Source organism: Nannospalax galili, unplaced genomic scaffold (assembly GCF_000622305.1).
Source record: "Nannospalax galili isolate Female #2095 unplaced genomic scaffold, S.galili_v1.0 scaffold1059, whole genome shotgun sequence".
NCBI lineage: Eukaryota > Metazoa > Chordata > Mammalia > Rodentia > Spalacidae > Nannospalax > Nannospalax galili.
In genome coordinates, this window is record NW_008342405.1 from 72,247 (window position 1) to 94,775 (window position 22,529).

Consider the following 22,529-nt stretch of genomic DNA (forward strand, 5'->3'; position numbering starts at 1 on the left):
TTTAGACAACATTAACTTACTTTCTAAGTGTCCTGAGGCTTTTCAGACTTCTACCTGGTATGAATGGGGAAACATGGGGCTATTCAAATCTTTAAAATACTTGGGAAGGACTAGAGATTGCCTGTGTGTGAAGTTGGGAATTTGGGAGGTTCAGGCAGGAGGATCAGGAGTTCAAGGTCACCTTCAATTCCCCCAGTTTCTGTCTCAACAAACAAAACAAAACCTAAGCCACTGCAAAGATTTTACCTGGTGTTCTCAGGAAGCCAGCTGCCCTCCCCACTGCAGACAAGTGTTGTAGGCTCTGAGAGAAGAGCAGTACAGTACTAGACTCCCCTAGCTGTCATGTTCTTAGAATGCACTGTTCAGCAGAGGATTTCTTCAAGTGCCTCTGCGGTACCACTTTATTGGGGAGGAGGGAAACTCTGAAGATACTTTCTTCACTCTGACTCAGTGTCCAGGATTTCTCACTCCTAGCTCTTTCTACTCTCCTACCCCACAATGCTGTTGACCAGGCTCCCTCCATGATGAGATGACCACCCCACAGCAGCACTGATCCACTTGACTCAGGTGATGCACCATTCCATGAGGGAAAATGGAACAAAGGGAGTTGGCACCTTCTCTAATTTTAGCCTCTTGTTCATATCTCCACTGAACGTGATTAAAGGCTTAACTCTTTCACTGCTGGTTTGCTTCTTTAATCAGTTGTTCCCAAATCCAACAGTTTAACTCTCTTTTAGCTCAGTTGAGCTCTTAACAGTATAACTTAATAAGAAAGGCAGTATCTAAAACCAAGTGGTTTTTTCCCCCCTCTTATAACATTTAAGTCAAACGGGCATACTGCTTAACCTAACTGGTGATCAACAAACCTGACCAGTGTGACTTACGCTGACATTTGCCTCCATTAGTCGGATCACCATAGAAGCCAGATATACAGGTCTCACAGTGCTTGCCTGTGGTCAGGTTCTCACACTTTTCACAGATACTCTGGTTGATGCATTTGCTGTGTCCATTGCACTGACAAGCTGAAAGGCAAAGAATTTCAAGGCATCTCTCATAGCAGAACTGAATGGAGTAAGTTTCACAAGATTTATGTGCATCTACCGCTAAATATCAAATCATCAAGACTAATCAAATATGGTGGTTTGTGCCTGTAGTTCCAACTACTAGGGAGGCTGAGGCAGATAGTATCGCTAAGATTCTGTGGACCTATCTTACTTAAGCCCAGAAGTTTCAGATCCCCATCTGAAACAAAAAAGGCTGGGTATGATTTACACCTATAATTCTAGTGCTAGGGAGAATCAGGAATTCAAGGCTACCCTTGGCTACCTAGAGAATCGGAGGCTAGTCTTAAAAAATCCAAACAAGAGCTGGGCATGGTGGCGCATGTAATTCCAGCACTCAAGAGGTAGAGGCAGGAGAATCTCTGTAAGTTCAAGGTCAGCCTGGTCTATATAGTGAGTTCCAGGTCTGCTGGGGCTATAGGGAGACCCTGTCTCAAAAAAACCGAAAAGAAAAACAGCAAAAAATCTAAACAAAACAAAACAAGGCTCACTAAAAACTAGTTTGAGAAAATAAAAAATGTAAAAACATATCAGTCCCGAAAAAAAGTATGTGCCACCATGCCCGCCTTTCCTTTCAGGATTTTTATATATAACTTTATAGTTTTATTCATATTAATATTCAATTTTGATTTTTAAAAGTTAGATAAAAATATTGTACATTATTTTATCTATCACAAAGAAAACTTTGAAAAGTAAAACATCTGATTCAAAACAGTTATTTAACCTTTCCTTTACATTTTTCATTATTAGGAAAATAAGCATCTTTATAGATAACCATTTCTAGAGGTAGATTCCTAGTGCTCCTGGTAGATACAGGACTTTACAACTAGAAAGGCATATGACACCTGGACTTCCTAGGGCTGCTGAAGTCAGCTGTGCAGGCTGTGTACTGCAGAGCTCAGGGGTAGGACATTTACATAGCGTATAACCCAAAGCACCATAAGCAGATCTCGGATTCTGTGGATCGGTCTTGACCCATCCACACAGGCGTACATCCACAGCCGTGCACATACTCTATTTATGCCCCATATTTACCTCAGGTTGGAGATGCCTGAGAGTTTTTTCATATAGACTGCAACTATAAACCTTAAAAGGACTACAGTAGTTATGACTGTACCAAAATTACTTAAGAGGTATAGGATATACATTTTATTCCTGTGAAGTTGAGTGACTATGTATAGTAAAAGGAAAATCTCAACACTTAACCAAAATGAAATGCCAAAAATCATCTACAAAAAAAATTCTAGCTCAAGATAAAAAGCTTAAGAAAATGCTTTTCTCTTTGAAATTTCAGAGGGAAAAAAGTAAAATCTAAATCAAGAGGAGGGTCAGATAAAAGGGAAAAGTGCTGGTAGTGACACTGAGTACACTTCTGAAGTACTTAGGAAGTTCTAGCATCTGAAAGAAAAGGAGAAATAGACACCTATATCCTCATACTGAAGGAGGGACTACCAAAGGGACTACATGCACTGAGCCATGGGCAGCAGAAAAATCCAGCAGAGACTAGGTGCCAGCGCAGGCCTCACAAAGTATGGTGGACAGGAGGAAGCAGGCCATGACCTGCTCTGTCCCTGCTCTAAGCTGGCCAATGCACACGTCTAGGAGCTATAGTGGAAAAGAACAGTTCCAGGTGAAATATAGGTAGAAAATGGGAGGGGAGGATAAATTCAGAAAGAAAAATCAGGGCAATATACTAGTTGACTTTAGGTTGTCATGGCACCCAAGGACAGAAGCACTTGGCATAATCTTGCAGGTGCCAACTGCATCCAGGTGCCAGAGTTCCTTGCTCTGGTGATGGAAGGAAGAACACAGATCATTCAACAACTCAAAGAAGACCAGAGCGGTAGTTTTGAGTCTGGCTAGCTAGCTTGCTCCTTAGGACCTTAACCCATACCTTCACAACAGTTCACTACTCCATCTGCTGGCCAATCCTGGTAAATCTACAGAGTTGGTTATAAATGCATCAGCTTGAAGATTTACTAGCATAAAAATGCAAATCTTTCAAAACATAATTTTTAAAAAGTAGAGAATGTTTAATTTACAAGTCCTACCCAATAAACGTGCAAAGTAACCAATCCTGAAGTGAGAAATAGAGGAGAATTAAAAATACTAATTTTAGTATAGTCAAAGAGACCTGAATTTTTGCATCTACAAAATAAGAAAATAAGCTCTGGGAACAAACAAACAAACAACAACAAACAAACACTAACATTTCAACATTTAGAGCCCTCACAAATCTAAAAGGATACATAAAATCATAACAAAAAGGTCCTCAATAGGTTAAACAGGAGAATACATAAAAGCTAGAAAGCTACAGGTGAGTCTGGGAGATGGTTCAGAGGACAAAGTATTTGCTCTATAAGCATGAGGACTAGAGTTCAGATTCCCAGACAGATATAAAGCCAGATGAAGTCATGCACATCTGCAACCCCAGTGCCCCACTACAGAATGGGAGGCAGAACAGGAGACTCCCTAGAAGCTCGTGGGCCAGTGAGCCTGGCATACACAGGAGTGAACAAGAGACCCTGCTTCAGACAACATGTGAGGACCAACACCCAAGTTTTTCATCTCACCTCCACATGTGCTGCTGCATGTACACAATGATACACACACACACACACACACACACACACACACACACACAAACTTAAAGCCACCAGCAAGAAAATGCTATGAGCTATATGACAATAAATTTCAAAACTCAGATGAAACAGACAAATTCTTAGAGGACCATAGGCTATCAGAAACAGAAAATCTGAACAGATCTATAACAAGAGATGAAATGAAAATTTAAAGTCTTCCCAGAAAGGCTAGGGATGCAGCTCGGTGATACAGTGCTTGTCTAGCATGCATGTTCAGTCCCTATCACTACAGAAAAACAAACAAACAAAAAAAAAACCCAAAACAAAACTTCTTGCAAAGAAATACATAGGCCTAGACGACTTTACTAGTAAACTATATCCAAGTTCAAAGAAGAATTAATACTACTTAACTCTTCCAGTAAACAGCAGGGGGGAATACATCACAACTTAGTCTATGAGGCTAGTACAATCCTGGTATCACAGCCTGACAAAATAAAACTAGAAATCTATACTCAGGAATGTAAGCACAAAATTCCCAAACAAGAAACAGAAGCCAGAACACATGCAAAGGAATTCCATATCAGAACCAAATGGGTTTTATACCAGGAATACAAAAGTGGTTTAACACCTTTAAATCAATTAATGTAATCTATAATACTAGAATAAAGAACAAAACAACTTGGCCATCTCAATAGACAACAAAAAGATCTATGACAAAATCTAACTAATTCATAACAACCCCCTGAACGAACGTGGAATAGAAAGAAATTTTCTTGGCCAGGTGTAGCAGCTCAAGCCTGTAATCCCAACACTCAGTAGGCAAACGTGCAGGGCATGTATGATGGAAACTACAGAGCACTCCTCAGATCAAGTAAAGAGGTAAATAAACAGAAATCCTACACAGGAAGTTTATTACTTTGAAAGTTGCAATTCATCACAAATTAATTAATAGATTCAATAATATCTGTCTAACAAGCTGACTTTTTTTTTTTTTTTGGTCTTTTTGAGACAGGGTCTCCCTGTAGCCCCAGCTGGCCTAGAACTCACTATGAAGACCAGGCTGGCCTCGATCTCACAAAGTGCCTCTTCCTCCCGAGTGCTGGGACTAAAGGTATGCACCACCAAGCCAGACTCAAGCTGTTTTTTGTTGTTGCAGAAATTGACCCTAAATGCATATGGAATTGAAACCTAGAGTAGTCACAATATTGACAAGTAAGAACCAAGTTGAAAGAATTAGATCCCCCAACTTAAAAACTTGCTACAGAGCTACAATACTCAAAACAGTATGATACAGGCATAACAACATAAAAGGTCAATGGGCTAGGTATCAGAGCTTGGAAATAAGCTCTTATGTGAATGGACAATTGAGTTTCAACAACTATGCCAAGAAAATCCAATAGTTATAAAGTATTTTCAAAAATGATGCAGGCACCATATATCCAGAGAGGAATGAGAGCTCATAATAACAAATTATGGTTTATATAGTAATATGGTTTATATAGTAATATAGCATGTATGCTTCTTAAAGATTTATTTTTATTTTATGTGTATGTTTTGCCTACATGTATATATGTATACCATGCATGTGCAGTGCCCTCAGAGGCCAGAAGAGGGCATTGGAACTCCCAGAACTGGAGTTACAGATGATTGTGAGCTGCCATGTTGGTTCAGGGAACCAAACCTGGGTTCTCTGCAAGAGCAGCAAGTGCTTTTAACTGCTGAGCCATCTGCACCCTGCCACAATACATTTTTAAGTAAAAGGAAAACTGTAGGGGGAAAAAAAGTTCCATATATAAAATTTCCCTCCCCCCACCAATCTTTTTAATTTTTTAAGACAGAGTCTCACGTAGTCCAGGCAAGCCCTGAACTTCATGGCTGAGAATGACTGAATTCCTGATGTTCCTGCTTCTACCTTACAAGGTCTGGAATTATAGGAATGTGCCACTATGTTCAGCTGAACACAGTATTTTTTTTAAAAAAAAATTGATTGAGCCAGGTGTGGTGGTGTATACCTTTATTTACAGCACTTGGGAAGCAGAAACAGGCAGATCTCTGTGAGATCGAGGCCAGCCTGGTCTCCATAGCAAGTTCCAGGCCAGATGGGGCTACAGGGAGACCCTGTCTCAAAAAGACAATATATATACATATATATGTCTGTAATTGTATCAATTTGCAATACTGCTATAAAGAATATATGTTATTTTATACAAATCAGTAAAATAGCTAATGTAAAGTTCTCATTTTTATGGATATTGAAACTATTTTTCCACATGAAACTATTTCTTCTAAAATGACCTATTACTTTTTTTTTCTTAAAGGAAATTCATATAAGCAATGGGCTGGATGCTAAGCCCTATTCCCCAGCATAAATGCTGCTGTGATCTAGGGAGGGAGCGAAAAAGGGAGGGAGAAGGGTGGTGACCCTCCTGGTTAATAAATACAAATGTGCTGGCCATGCTCCGTTGGAAGAATACATTCAGGACAGTAAACTCATTGGTACCCTAGGGTGAACTTTAATGTAATCAAACATTGGTTTGACAATAGAACCTTAAAGGGGATAAACACTGCTTATCCCCGGAAAGAAAATTCTCACAACAGATGAAAAATTTGTTAATGTTATTTTGTCTCATGGTTATTAAGAAAGAAAATGGGAAGGTAAAAGATGTTGGAAGAATATGGGAATGGAGATATTTTGTTAAGATTTATGTACAAAGATTATGATAGTTTTCAAGGTTTTATTCTTTGTAAACAGACAGAGACTTGAACTTGGCTATACAGGCACCTTACCTGGACAGTGAATGAAAGACCAGTTGTATCTGCTGTCCTCTAGACACATGCTGGCATTCAGAAGGGGCTGTGGATATGCATTTCCTGTAGAGGCCTGTGAAGGCATCTTCACTGGTCCTTTATAGCTACCCTCGATGCATTTCCCTTTCCCAGTATTGCTAGGATCAGTACACCAGCCACAGCCTGGCTGCTCCAAGCAATGGCTGCAGGTACAGTAGCCTGAACAATTTTCAGCTATAAAAAAATACAAGTTGTAATTCACTATCACATGTAGATCTGAATTCACTGGCTTTTTTGTTTGTTTTTTTAACATTTATAAAAGTCTATCTTTATTTGTAAAAAAATAATATACAACTAAAGCTAATTTGATTTTTAAAATCAAGGTTCATTTCATGATAATGTACATTTTATAATAAAATTGTACTAAATACTGACATTTGATAGTTTAAACAAAGTATCATTCATATAAAATCATGTTACAGCATATAAAATTTAATTAAAAAATTCACGGTTTACAATGGCACATGTTTCTGGTGGACAGCTCAAGAACATTATCATACATTCACTGAAGATAGAACAGTGTTCACAGAAGCTTGACAGTCTAACACAGTTTCCACTGGTTCTGAGACTAGTTAGTAAGGTGAGTTGGAATAACTGACTCTACCAATGAGCTGGTATATCACTGAATAACTAAGATCTGTTGGCTTTACAGCATGTCTAGGGATCAGTTACTTTACAGATAATTTAAATGACAGCGACCCCTAGAGAAACAAACACAATTGCTATGTCCTCAACAGGAAGTGCTAGCAGCTGTGATCACCTCACTTTTTTTTTTTTTTTTTTTTTTAATTTACCATGTAGATTTAAGGCAGTAGTATCTTTTTTCCTTTTTTTTTAATTATCTTTTTGGTGGTGCGGAAATCTTTTTGAGGCAGGGTTTCCCTGTAGCCCCAGCTGGCCTGGAACTCACTATATAGACCAGGCTGGCCTCAAACTCACAGAGATCCACCTGCCTCCGCTGGGATTAAAGGCGTGTACCACCATGCCCGGCCTCCTCACTATTTTTAAGTTACATTTTCTTCAATCGATTATTTAGCGTCTATGAATCAAATCTACTATCCTATTGTAGGAATAGGAATTTAAATGAAATGGATGTAGGAATTTAAATGAAATAACTATATGTAACATGTAACTATATGTAACAATCCCAGGATGTTGGAGGTAGAAGGGACCTGGGAAGTTCTCTACTGAAAAGAACTTTACAAACTGGCAGATTAAGATGTGGAAACATTATAAAGATTGAACAATATGGCCCTGAAGATCATCATTTTTTTCTGGACTCTGTGATCTATCCAAGATTTATCTGATTTATTACATGTATCATTATGCCAGGTTCTATATACTCATTTTCATCAGTGAGGACATGCAGTGAGGACATGCAGCCTCTGGAGAGACCTGAGTAGAAGGTCAAATTCAACTTGCCCAAAAAATGTTCAAAGACTGACAACACTACTCCATAGCAAGCTTTGTCCCCTTCATGCAGGGCACCAATGGATGCCTGAGTTCTCTTTGCACTTACGCGGGCAGCTGCTCATTGTATACCACTCCATACATTGGCCGAAAGGGAAGGAAGCCACATAGGCATTGGAGTCAACACACTGCTTCATGTTGCTGCACCACATACACTCAGAGCTGCTGCTGGTGCACTCACCACACGCTGTCCGCAGGGCACATGGTGTCCGACACTGCTTGGCACTGTGGTTTGCTGGTAATTAAGCCCAAGAGGGACACTGGTCAGCTAAGATCAAAGACTTTCCAATGTGAGTTATGACCCACCAATGTATCATAAAATCAATTCAGGCACTATACCACAATGGAGGAGAAAACAGAAAACTCTGACATCATCATGTACTGTTTAGTCAAGTATACATAAATACTTGGGACAAAGTAGACTTTTCAAAAAGCATAAGGACAAAGGTGTGGGAACAAGAGAATCTTCCTAAAAAGTAAGGGCCTAAGCTCCTTAGAACATAGATGACTTGGGATGACCTTCAGAAAATCCACCTGAATTTATAAAATTCTATATCTATTGTTCTGGCGGTAAAAGGGACCACAGTATTAATTTCACCAAAGCATTTAGGATTCAAGAGAGGCTGATAAGCATTCCTACAAGAAGTTCAGAAATCCTGCTGTAAGGTAACTCCTATAATGCTGTGAATCTCTCTTCCATCTTGGTATTAAGCAAAATACAATATCTTCCTGAAACCAGACACGGTAGGAATGGAATCCAGCCTCCCCCAAAACTCACAATCATACCTCTTGCTTGTGAGTCCCCATTTGTGTGCTGCAGAGGCTGATCTGACCCTTCATGGACCTAAACTGAGCTCTGAGAACATGCTGCTGTAGCTTGGTGTTGGCTCCAGCTGGCTTCTATCACAGAACTGCTTTTGTTGTTCCCTTTCCCAAGTGGCATTCTGAACACCGTCCCTACTTGTTGTTTTCTAAACTTATATTGGTTTTATTTTCCCTTTTTGTTCTTTCTTTCATACCATTTCCCTACCAACACCAAAGAAATGTCCTTTCAGAAAATCTTCAACACTTTTTGTGATCAACAAACCAGTCAAACTCAGTATTAATGGATACATTAGGTTCTTTCAGTAATTTTAGTTTTGGTTTTATGTATGGCTCAAACTAGCCAGAGACACAAACTATTTCCCTCTGCATTTGGATTTTCTGTTATACTTGAAATATGCCTGAAACAGATGTTCTCCATCTTTATGCCTCTTAATATTCAACTATGCCTCCTATGCTTTCTTTTCTCAATAACCCTCATGTTTTTCATCTTTCTTTATGGAGTACTTTATTCATCCATGTCCTTACCAGGCCTTTCACAAACACTGCCATTGAGTGGGTTGATGCAGGTTGCAGCCTTCAATCCCCGAGTACTGGGCTCTGACAAGATTCCACAGAAGCCTGCATCACTGGGCTCAGATGGCATCCATTGCAGTAAACTATTTGTAAATGGAGACATATCTTCCCAGCACCAGTAAGACACATTGATCTTCCGAAGACCAACCCATGGAGTTAAGGTGAGCTTGGACTACAGACAAGAAAAACACAATTATGAATATAATCGTCTTGACACTGACATCCTAAAATAGGATTCTAGATAAAAACCACTATGTCAGATATACACCACAGATACATGAAAGCTCCTGATTTCCCATGCTCAGCCAAAGCAGTTTAGAATAAGTGACCATTTCAATATGGCCGTTTTATAAAGTATAAAAAGAAAGCTCAGAAAAGATAGTATAGCAAAATTTTCAGAGATCAATAGCAAAGAAATAATCAAGTTCCAAACTACTATGACAAACGCTATGAAGAAACTATCATCCACAAATCTGGTTTAAATGCCCATTCATACATGTATTTTATGAATATTGGTTGCACATCTCACCGCAAATCATTCCCTAAGCCTAGTTAGCCAGTTCAGATGGTTTAAAAATTCACTATTAGGGGGCTGAAGAGATGGCTCAGCAGTTGAGAACACTGGTTGTTCTTGCAGAAGACCTGGGTTCAAATCCCAGCACCTACAATGGCAGCTAATAACTGTCCATAACTCCAGTTCCAGGGGATCTAACAGCCCTTCGCAGACATTAAACTACACTTACCTACACACGGGTAATACACACATACACATAAAATAAAAATAATAAATAAAAATATTTAAAAAAATAGAGCAGACTGTTTAAAAAAATTCATTATTAGCCATGGGGTACTGCTTGGCACATATATTTTCTTTTCCAGTTTTACTGAGTTATCAGTGGCAAAACTCGTGTTAATCTGAGTGCCTATGTGATAGTTCTTTTTTTCTTTTCATATGGTATTTTCATGTGAATACACTGAAATAATTGCCACAATCAAGCTAACATTCACCACTCATATATTTAACTACTGCAAGCACGTGCGTGCGTGCATGTAGGGGGAGGGCAGAGGAGAACATTTGAAATCCATGTTCTTGGCAAATTTCAAGTACACAATACAATTTTCCACTTATTTTGTTTTATGTTACTTTGTTATGAGACAGGGTTTCACTAGGTATCCTAGTTAGCTTGGAACTTGGGAGTCCTCCTGCCTCAGCTTCCTGAACACTGAATTACATATCACCATACCCAGCAATGATAGTGTCATTATAGACTATTAATTACTGCACCATACATTAGATTTCCAAAACTTATTCATGTTGTATTACTAAAACTCTCTCTGACCAATATGTCCCAATTTCCCACCTATTCCCCAAGTCCCTAGCAGTCATCATTCTATTCTCTGCCTCTCAGAGTTAGATATTTTTTATATTCTACATATAAGTGATGCCATCTAGTATTTGTCTTTCTTTATATGCATATTGTCTTCCAGGCTTATATGTGTTGTTCCAAGTAACCAATTTCCTTCTTTTTAAATAGATTGCATAATACTTTACCTTGTGTGCGTGCATATATTATATTTTATCTAGTCATCCAACTTGGCACTATATTTTACTGAAAAAAAAAAGGCACTAAACCTGTAGACTAGTTTCTGTCTGTTCCTTTTTTAGATGCTGGGGGATCAGATCTAGTGCCTTGCACATGCTAGGCAAGTTGTCTACCACTGAGCAACTGTCTATACCTCGATTGCTTTTTTTTTTTTTTTTTTTTTTTTTTTTTTTTTTTTTTTTTTGGTCTTTTTATTCAGGGTCTCCCTGTAGCCCCAGCTGTCCTGGAACTCACTGTGTAGACCAGGCTGGCCTCAAACTCACAGAGATCCGCCTGCCTCTGCCTCCCAAGTGCTGGGATTAAAAGGCGTGTGCCACCACACCTGGCTTTTTCATTGCAATTTTTCAAAAAAAATTTTTTATTTATTATTTTTGTTTTATGAGTGCATTGCTTGCATGTATGTGAGTGCACCTGTGTCATGCAATGCTGCGGAGGTCAGATGAGGGCTTCGGATTCCTCTGGAACTGGAGTTAAGGACGGTTCATGCTGCCATATGGGTGCTGGGAATCAAACCTGGGTCCTCTGCAAGAGCAGTCAATGCTCTTAATTGCTGAGCCATCTCTCCAGCCCCTTCACTGCAATTTTTAAAAACCTTTGTAAATCAAAGTATAAAGTTTATCCCAAAAAGGAAAGATATTAATTTTGACAAGCTTTAAAAAAAAAAAAAACGTTTTTGAGACAGGGTCTTATTATGTAGCACTGACTAACTTGGAACTCACTATGTAGACCAGACTGGCTGTGATGGCTAATCCTGGGTGTCAACTTGACTGGATCTGGGATTATGAATTGAAAGAGATCTTCTTGATTGGATCATCTGAAGCTGGAAGACACACACTAAATATGGGTGTTACCTTCTGATGGCAGCCTGTATAAAAGACCAAGGCAGAGGAGAACGCCAGGCTTCTTGCTGCTTGCCTTCTCTCTTGCTGGTGAGTTCATCTTGCTGTTATAGAATGAAGACTAGTTGATCTTTTGGAATTCGTCAGACCTTCAGCGCCAGATTGGGACTACTGAGACATCCAGCCTTGTGGACTGAGAGACTACAGATTCTCAGCCTCTCCAGTGTGGTGCAGCCATTGCTGAACTACTCGGACTCTATCCTGTGAGCTAAACTGATAAATCCCTATACATATATATTCATTCTACTGGTTCTGTTTCTTTGGAGAACCCTGACTAATACACTGGCCTTGAATTCCCAGAGATCTTACAGCTTCTGCTTCCCAAGTATTGGGACTAAAGGTATTCACTACCATACCTGGCCCTCTTTTTCATTTTTTGCTTTTTTTGAAACAGGGTCTTACTCTACACTCTAGGCTAGCCTTTAACACACCATTCTCTTGATTCAGCCTCCTAAATGCTGGGATTACACAAGATAAATTTATTTGTCTTATTTTATTCTTATGAGTATGTGTACGTGCTTGTGTGAGCTCATGTACACTCAGGTGCAGGAGCCCATGGAAGCCAGAAGAGAGCATTGGATCACCTGGAACTGGAGTTAGAGATGGTTCTGTGTCAGCATAAGGGTGCTGGGAACTGAATCTGTGTCCTCTGCAAGAGCAGCCACTGTTCTTAACCACTGAACCATCTCTCTAGCCCTAATGCTAGGCTTTTTATCTTTTCATATTTGAGAGGAAAAAATACACACATCTATTAAAAGACTTAAATATCTATGAAGTCATCAGGTAGATTTCAATGGTAATGTTTACCACCGCTACTAATTAGCGTGACATAAATTTCCATGCTTCCTCCTCAAATATAATACATTTTTTTAAATTTGTTGATTTTTTTTTCTGTGTGTATATCACACAGAACATCCCAAACCATCTTATTTGACTATAGACCGATGTCCCAGATGGCACCCTCTCATAGCCTCCCTCCCCACACTAGAGCCCTTATACTCTGATATCCCTGCTACCGTCTGCTGTGTTGTCGGCACCCCAGCCAATCCCCACTACTTGCCCTTCTGGTGAATCTAGTCAGCATATCTAGAGGTCTTTGTTTTAAGAGGGTCAGCTGTTCCTCTTCTAGCAGCAATCAGTTGTCAATATTCCTTTGGATAAGATTAGGGTCTGTTGTTTATTTTCCCAGCTCTATACTGGGTTACAGGTGCCAAGGATCCAAGTGCAAACCGATTATGACTAGTAATAATCAGGTGCATACAGATTAGAGATGCATGCGCCAACATCTCTGTTAGTAGCAAAAACAATGAGTCTTTCTACAAGGAACAATATATTCTAAAATGAAATGGAGATCTTTTTTAAAGGTTAAAAAACTCATTCAATTTTATGTCTTACAGGGCTTATGCTGAGTCAATATTGTATAACTGTATTAACTCAACTGTGAACCTAGAAACTTGCACCTACTTGTGAAAGAAATGTACTCTTGCTCTGGAGTGTGTTACTGAATATATCAAAGCTGTAGTGAAATGCTTCTTCTAATCATGTTATTAAAATTTTTTTAAAAAGACTTAAATACATCCCACAGAATTTTAGTTACATTAATGATATTATTTTATCTTTATTATTTTCTAAATTTCCTTTGAAATATATATTATTTTTAAAAGAAAGGTCATTAAAATTAATACCTTAAAAAAACCTTCAATAATTTCTTTTTGCTTTCAAAATAAAATTCAGGCTATTAGTACTGTGGACAAGGCCTTGCTAGGTTTGGTCTTTGTATCCCTAGTTGTAGCAATTCCTTCCCATTGAGCTTGGAGCCAGACATGCAAACTTACTTGCAGCTCATTGAGTGAGCCATTCCCTCAGTCTCTAGGTCTTACACATGAGGTATCAATGCACAAGCCTGTCCCTCTTCATCTTTCCAATTCACTCCTTCCTATTTTCAGGGTTACCTCTTTTTAGTAATCCCAGCCAGCTTCTGCCTTACAGGAAGACTGGGTGTCCTCAGTTGTTTATCCAGACCTATCTAGATTCTGCAGATGGGCCATCTCAATAGAGTTAAAGCTGCAAAAGCACAATACACGTTAGTTGTCTCATCCATCACCTTTTGTTCTTAGAGATGGAATCTTGCTATGTAGCTCACGTTAGCCCTGAACTCCTGATCCTCCTGCCTCTGCCTCCTGAAAGGCAGTATTATAAGCAATCACCACCATGCCTGGTTTATCTGTCAGTCTTACAGCAAGACTTTTTGAGTTTTTATTTTATAAGAGTACCTAGACTACCCAGAACTTGTTAGGACTAGAAAACCTGGAGAGAAAAGGAACCAGAAGTAAACTTATGGCCATCTCAACTATTAAACTTTTCTACCTAGGTAGACCTGAGAGTTAATAAAAATAGATTCCAGCAAAAGGCAAAGCTATGAGTTATTTTAATTTTTTATTATTTATTTAGTGTTGTGAGTGTGAGTGTGTGTGTGTGTGTGTGTGTGTGTGTGTGTGTGTAGTATGCATGACATGCATGCACATCTGTCATGGCACTTGTGTGGAGTCAGATGACAATTCTCGGGAGTTGGTTCTCCATATGACTGCTGGGTATCGGACTTGGCAGGAAGCCAACACGTAGGCCCGCGTTCTATGTTTAATGAGTAAGTACCTGATCATGAATAAGAACAGCTGATGACCAAGAAGAGAATGCTTGGAGAGGCTCATATTTGGGAGGGAGAAGAAGAGAAACAACACAGACATTCTCTGATGCTGATTATGAAATATGAAAAAGTTATCAAAATATTATATATAAAAAATACCTATAGGTGGAACTGGTAAAAGAAAGGTGCCAGGGGCTCCTCCCAAGCCCATGTGACCCCTGAGGAACTGAGTGTGGGTCCTTGGACAAGACTTCTAAATCAAACTCCACTATCGCAGGGCTCAGGGAACATTGTGTAAAAGCAGGTGAAAAGATTGCAAGAGCCAGGGAGGAAGTATATGACCACATGGAAATACAGTCCTACAGGCTTCTGGGACCTTGCTCATATGAACCTACAGCAGTGGTGTCAACAAATAAGAACCACAGCATCTCAAGCAGACAAAAACACAGCACCGAACTGTGGAAATGGGCAGCAGGCCCCAATCTTACTTAAAGGAATATTGACAATTGATTACTGCTAGATGAGGAACAGCTGACCCTCCTAAAACAAAGACCTCTAGACAGGCTGACTAGATTCACCAGAAAGGCAAGTAGTGGGGAATGGCTGGGGGTACCAACAGCATAGCAGGCAGTAGCAGGGATATCAGAGTATAAGGGCTCTAGCGGGGGGAGGGAGACTATGGGAGGGTGCTATCTGGGAAGTGGGTGTATAGTTAAATGAGATGGTTTGGGATGTTCTGTGTGATACACACACACACAATCAACAATTTTTAAAAAAATGTATTATATTTGAGGAGGAAGCATGGAAATTTACATTATGCTAATTAGTAGAGGTGATAAACAATACCACTGAAATATGCCCAATGACTTTATAGACATACAGAGGCACCAAGGATCCAAGTGCAACTGATTATGGCTAGTAATAATCAGATACATACAGATTAGAGATGCAAGCACCAACATCTCAGTGTTAGTAGCAAAAACAATGAGTCTTTCTGCAAGGAACAATATATTCTAAAATGAAATGGAGATCTTTTTTAAAGGTTAAAAACTCATCCAATTTTATGTCTTACAGGGCTTATACTGAGTTCAATAATATATAACTATATTAATTCAACTGTGAAACTAGAAACTTACACCCACTTGTGAAAGAGATGTACTGTTGCTCTGGAGTATGTTACTGAATATGTTAAATATTAAATATGTTAAAGCTGTAGTGAAAAACTTCTAAAGATGTAGTTATAAAAAAGATAAAAAAATAATTTCTCAAAGCATAAAATTTTGCTCCTTAATAATTAGTAGATGTGAAAAACATTATCACTGAAATCTACCTGATGACTTTATATCCATGCTCAGATGCCAAGGAGCTCAGAAACTGACTGTGACTAGTAATAATCTGATATATAGAGATTAGAAACGCATGTGCAAACATCTTAATGTCAATTGCATTAAAAATGAAGTTTTCTACATGAAACTTTGTATTTTAAAAATGAAACGGAGATCTTTTTTAAAGGTTAAAACCTCATTTAATTTTATGTCTTATAGGGTTTATACTGAATACAATATTGTATAACTGTAATAATTCAACTGTAAACGTAAAAATGTATAGCCAGTTTTGTAAGAGATGCACCCTAGCTCAGAAAATTGTTATTGAATATGTCAATGCTGATGTAATGAAATGCTTCTTCTAAGTATGTGGTTATTAAATAAATAATTTAAAAAATAATAAATAAAATATTTTTTTAAGTCAAAAAAAAAAAAACCAAATGTGACCCTTGTGCTACCTAAGGTAAGCACACCAAGAATGAACTACTGATATCTTAGTGTCCCATACCACATCAAAGTTGCACTGTTTAAAAAAAAAAGAGTACTTGGAGAAAAGTAAAATACAGGGAAACTTCTGTCAGTCTCACAACTGTTTAGGTGATACAGAGGCTACAAGTAGCCAGGACTCAGGTCACACATCCACATTGTTACATGAAGGCAGTTCCAAAAGAGAAATGCTGTACCCCACTCTTCCTGGCTTGACAGACATTTACCACAATTCTGTCTACACCAACACTGCTAGAAAAACTGATCTGTGGATATCCATTTAATTGGGTACAGCATAATAATTCAATATAATACCTTAAATCTAAGGGACTCAGGTGGCTTAATCCAACCTAGCTATTCAGCTTTGAATTCTCCTTTCTCCCAAGCAGAATCTAAAGATACAACAGATATGAAATCATCTACTGATGCCATCAGAATATGTACACACACTTATATGTATTCTCATTCATTCCATATATATTCACATCTTGTAATTTATTCAATAAACATGACTAATAAAATATGCAAATATTAAAACTCTGGGGGGGGGTCTTTTTGAGACAGGGTCTCTCTGTAGCCCCAGCTGGCCTGGAACTCACTATGTGGACCAGGCTGGCCTTGAACTCACAGAGATCTGCCTGTCTCTGCCTCCCAAGTGCTGGGACTCCAGGCATGGGCCACCACACCAGCTATAGATCTTAAAACTTTTTAAGACAAGAAACAAGGCATTAGAAGAAGAAACTCTGCCATGTGGTTCCACTGTCTATAATTAATTCTTTACTAGAATTCTTCCTCTTGCTAAGCACATCACATACAACTACAGACTCCAACATATGAGCTCCTGCCATGCCTGCAGAAGAAAGGGGTGTTAGAAACCGGGGTTCTGAAAATGTTAACTCACCATGCTCTGTGTTGACTGCATTACTCGCAGCTGCTTGAGGACAAATTCCACCTTCTTCTGAGTTGTGAGAGAAGCCAAAAAAGCATTGTGGTTTCTACAGGACAATTTGGCATTGTCATAATTCTCCTTAGCAGTAGTAATTTTTAAACACGAGTTTCCAACCAAATGCCAGCCAATGCCACAGATATTTTCTTTTATAAAGGGGAAAGAGAATTAAAAAAAAAAAGGTTCAGAAATTACACAGAACCACATTACTAGTTCAAATTAATAAAAAATGATTTTAAATATTTTATGTGTATGTATGTGTACTATGTATGGGTATATGAACTTAAATGCAATTGCCCCTGGAGGCCAGAAGAGAATATTGGATCCCCTGAAGCTGGAGTTACAAGTGGTTGTGAGCCACCTGATGTGGGTACTGAGAACCAAATTCAGGTCCTCTGAAAGAGCAGAAATGTTCCTTTTTGTGATAGGGTCTCCCTGCAGCCCCAGGTGGCCTAGAATTCGCTAGGTAGACTAGGTTAGCCTCAATCTCACAATGATCCACCTTGCTCTAGGACTAAAGATTTGTGCCATCATGCCCAGCATGCAGGAGCAAGTGCTCTTAACTACTAAGCCATCTTTCCAGTCCCTAAAATCATTCTTATGACTGAATTCTAGGTGCTTCATTGGGATTTAGAGAGAGTATCAGACACATTACTAACTTCCATATACAGAATAAAAGAATTTTAAGAAGGTTCGTCAGTCAATTTCCTGGATCTCAGAAAGCATACTCTAGAGGCCAACTGTCCTAACATTTTTGAATCTTTGTGATAAACTGATGGCATTGTTAAAAGATTGGTACAACTCTTTTTGAAGAACAATGAAAAAGAAGACTAAATCCTGAATAGAAAGCATAAAAATGAGTATGAATATTGGAAGGGTGGGGTAGAAAGTTCGGATCCTCAGTACACATAAAAAGCCAGGTGTGGTGGTGCTTGCCTGTGATTTCAGCAATGAGAAGCAGAGGCTTGCTGGTCACCCTGTATAGACAATCAGTGAGAGATTTTGTCTCAAAAAAAAATAAATTGGTATAGCAAATGATAGAGGAATAAACCTAAGGTCAACTTCTGGCCTCTGCATGCACACGCCTGTGCACACAGATGTATATACACACAAAAAGAAAACTGCAAATGAACTGAGGAATAGACAAATTTAGCCTCAATGCCATACTGTTTTCATATCATCAGGTTGAAGGTACAAGCAAGTGAACAAGACATGCCAAACAAGCGGGTTGTGGGGTGTGTCTTCTTAGGGAAAACCTCAGATGGATATAGCTGTAGCACACAAAACAAGCTTGCAATCACCTGTGATTGGGCTGAACCCATACAAAGTGTTTCATGGAAGCATAGTTGCTCTCTAGATATTAGGGTGACAGTGAACAAGCCAAGAAACTTCCCCAGAAGCAAAGCATACTGGAGATGCCATCAAAAATGCAAAGTAACTGGAACAGCTGCTGAAATCAATGGAAGGACACTAGAACGGTCTCATTTAAGAGCAGACAGACTTACTTCTCACTAGCAGTGAATTAAAATTACAAGTGCCACAGTACTAGCCTGGGCCTGTATCAGAATATGCCTTTTAGGAAGATCCTCAGATGTTTTGTTGTGCATTAAGGTTTGAGACACAGAACAAACAACAAAGGACAAGAAGCCTGTTCTGCAAACTATACAAAATTCTTTCAAAGGGTCCAGACCCACTCATGCCTTAGATGTTGTGGAAAGCCACAGAAGTACCCCTTCTTGAATATTCTGGTTGAGGAAATATATCATACAGGTTCAGACATGGCTGGTTGGCCCCAGGCACTGAAATCATCACCCTAAACCTCAGATGCATAAACGGAAGTGGTCAGGAATGAAGTTCACCTCAGGGGGTGATGCTAGTACAGAAATCCTTTCTTCTCAGAAGGTGCTGACAATCAACTCCCATGTCAATGAGAAGTACTCTTTATAAAGGCCCTAGAAGCCTGGCAGCTGAGACTGCAGAGGTGAGTACCAAGTTATCACAGCGGGAGGAGCGACAATGGAAAAGGCTCCAGAGCAGGAAATGCTCCTTCACTTTATTTCAAAGCCCAGTAGAAGTAAATGCTTAACAATCATATCTTATTTAAAATAAAACATAACCCCCAAAGTAGTAAGAGTGCTAAATAGATAGAATAAACTTCTTCCTCTACACGGTTCAATTTAGGCTATATAGTATTGTTGGGGAGGGCTCAAATTTTAGATCCCCACACAAGGTATCATCTGTACAAGGCCTACCAGGCAAGGCAATGCACTCCTGATTCCGGGGCTCCCACTGGCAGTTCTGGTCCAGGGCACAGCTCCTACAGCTGGTTTTCTTATTGCAGTAATACATGGGGTTATCCTTGGGGCAATTATCATACTTGGAAATGGAGATCTAGAATATAGAGAACAAGAACTTTTATTTATAGTCACACAAAGAATTCACCTGAGGGTTAGTAGGGTCCTAAAGACAGTAACATATGATTGAGGAAGATAACTACAGATAAATAGATAGATCAACAAAATGCACATGTGGAAACACCATAGTAGAATGTTCTGTGCACTAACGTGAGCTAAATGATAAGGTACTGCCCACTTGAAATACCAGGTCTCATTCAATCTGTGTATCTGTAAAATGTGAATGCTGAATTTGCTGCTTTTCCAATGCTCCTCCCCATTGCTCCTCCACCCCAACAGCTTAAAAGCTTTCTATCTTACAGACTGCATTAAAATGGGAGGGAAAAAGGTCATAAACCATCAAAAACGATAAAAGCTGGATCATCTTTTTTTTTTAAACTTTTTCTTTTTTTTTTTATTTTATGTGTATGTGTCTATTGCGTGCATGTAGGTAAGTGCACCCATGTCATGCAATGCCCATAGAGGACAGAAGAGGCTGGGACTGGAGTTACAGACAGTTGTTAGCTGTCCTGTGGGTGTTGGGATTCGAACCCAGCTCTGCAAGAACAACCAGTGTTCTTAACTGCTGAGCTATCTCTCTAGCCCCTAAAAGTTGGATCATCTTATCTTATTTAGCCTGCTTATTATAACCTAAATTTAAAGTCATATATGGTGAGCACTGATAACAATGCTGAGTCAAGATAAAACATGACAAAGGCATCTGCAAAACACTATACATAAACCCCAGTAGCCAGTGAGACCTTTGGAATCAGGATGTATACAGTATCCCTTTCTAAGAGAAAACCTGAGCAATAGTAAAATTCAAATCTACAATGCATTTTAAAATTAACTTTGGTCATTATTTATGATTATACCTAAACTCAACAGTATTTTTTCTGTCCTCTGAGATCCCTGAAAAACAGTGCCTTACCTGGCCCTCTGTGCAGCTGTGGTTCATAGGGACACAGTGATCATTGCACCAGTGGCAGTCGTTGGTATTGGCTGTGCAGCTGTAACAATCTGTGTGCTGGTCACATCTGTCATGATCAAGGGCTATGAAGAGAAGAAAAACTCATTAGCTGTGATAGCCTTTGTTAAGTAGAATGAGACTGGTAAAAAGCTCCCAACAATGGCTGGGAAGTAAAATGTGAAGTGAAACTGGAAAGAAAACATGTTGGCATGTTCCAGTTAAAATAAAACTTAGATCTAAACAGACAATCTGAAAAACACTTCCTTGGCCTCCCCCCTCCAAAAAAAGTATATAAAGTGAAAAGCGAAGATAAGTTAATTTATAACTACTCTAAGATATAATAAAGACCCGGAGCTTCTCCTTCCAGGACAAAGGTCAAGTAGCAATAGAATAAACACCAGAAGCTGCCCAGAAGCCAAAGAAACACAGAAGATTAAGGCACTGCTCCTAGCAACAAATGCAAGGCTAATATGGCACAAATGTTGGTACTGACAAACCTACAGTAGGAGGCATTTGCTAAGTGCACTCTACACACACACACGTGGATTCAAGAATGTGAGTTACAGAACTTTTGTGCTATTGCAGACCTGTTGTACTCTCTATTTACCTTATAAAAGAGAAGCTGCAAAACCATACTGCCCCATCTGCTAAACCAATTCATGGATGTGAAATATGGTGGAACAAACAGAAAAAGGGAGGGCCAAGAGCCTAACTTCATGAAGTCTCTCCTTGGCAGCCTGAGCCTTAGGGTGCTATCCCTACCCTGTTTATCACAAGAATTAGGGTACACAGAAAATAAGATGATAGAAAACAGACTCATATTGAACCATCTAAGGCAATTCAGTATTACTTCCAATATATTTGCATATTTAATCTAATCTGAACTTTAAAAACTACTTGAAGGGCCTAGAGAGATGGCTCAGCAGTCAGGAGTGCTGGCTGTTCTTGCAGAAGTTCCCAGCAATCGTCCTTAACTCCAGCTCCAGGGGATCCAATGCCCTCTCTGGCCTCCACGGGGCATTAAATGCATGCAGGTAAAATACTCATACACATAAAATAAAAATTAATTAAAATTTAAAAATTGGTTGAAAATAACTATTCCAACTGTTTTTAACCCTTTCAGGAGAGCTATAATCCTACCAAGTGCTGATGACCTGTTTTCCATCAATGAACCTGGAACTTTTATGTATCTTGCCCAGCTTAATCTGGCACATATCAAGAAACCTAAAGCACCTCTTTCTGATATAACTCTCATAGTAAACGCAGCATCAGTTTTACTAGTTAAGGAATTTAGTCAACATACTTTAAAACGATATGAATAAATATCTTGGAGAAGCATTCTTGCTGCTAAAGGATTTTCTCACACTTTTCCTCACTGAGTTGGTGAAGTGATGTTCAGGGCAAAAGAGGAAGAAGCTAAGTTGACAGAATGAAAAGAGCTTGGAGGCTCTGGAAGCAGGGTGAACATGTCTGTCATGCTATCACTGCTGTATCCAACTACAGAGCTAAGGACAGCAGCTCTGGTTCCACCCACCAGAACAATTTGCTATACATGACTTTCCTGGGTTGGCCTCCTATTCTCATTCAATACGGTAGCCAAGAGCCACATGCAGTTCTGCTGATGTTTTTGGCTTTTGAGACAGTCTCATTACATAAGTTAGGCTGGCCCAGAACTCACTGTGGAACTTAGGCTGATTAACTCATGATTAAGCCTCAGCCTCCTGAATGTTTGGATTACAGGCAAGTGCTACTATACTTGGCACACAACATATATTTTTTAAGTAAAATGAAAGAAAATAAAGCAATCAGTTCCTTAGTTACACTTGCCACATTTCACACGTCAGATAGCCCCAGATGGCTAGTGGCTACCTAGCTGATATATAACATTTCCATCATCAAAAAAT

General features: G+C 39.2%; 1 protein-coding gene across 1 annotated transcript in view; it reads right to left on the reverse strand.

The window, feature by feature from the left end:
* The window catches only part of LOC103738488 (attractin), a gene marked incomplete at its 3' end in the record, with an annotated part of 135,454 nt that overhangs the window by 69,884 nt on the left and 43,041 nt on the right, over positions 1–22,529 (reverse strand). Inside the window, 7 exon segments of the mRNA XM_029566150.1 lie at positions 885–1,022; positions 6,431–6,664; positions 8,010–8,195; positions 9,311–9,530; positions 17,218–17,408; positions 19,515–19,653; positions 20,587–20,708. Of these exon segments, the coding sequence (XP_029422010.1) occupies positions 885–1,022; positions 6,431–6,664; positions 8,010–8,195; positions 9,311–9,530; positions 17,218–17,408; positions 19,515–19,653; positions 20,587–20,708 (1,230 nt within the window).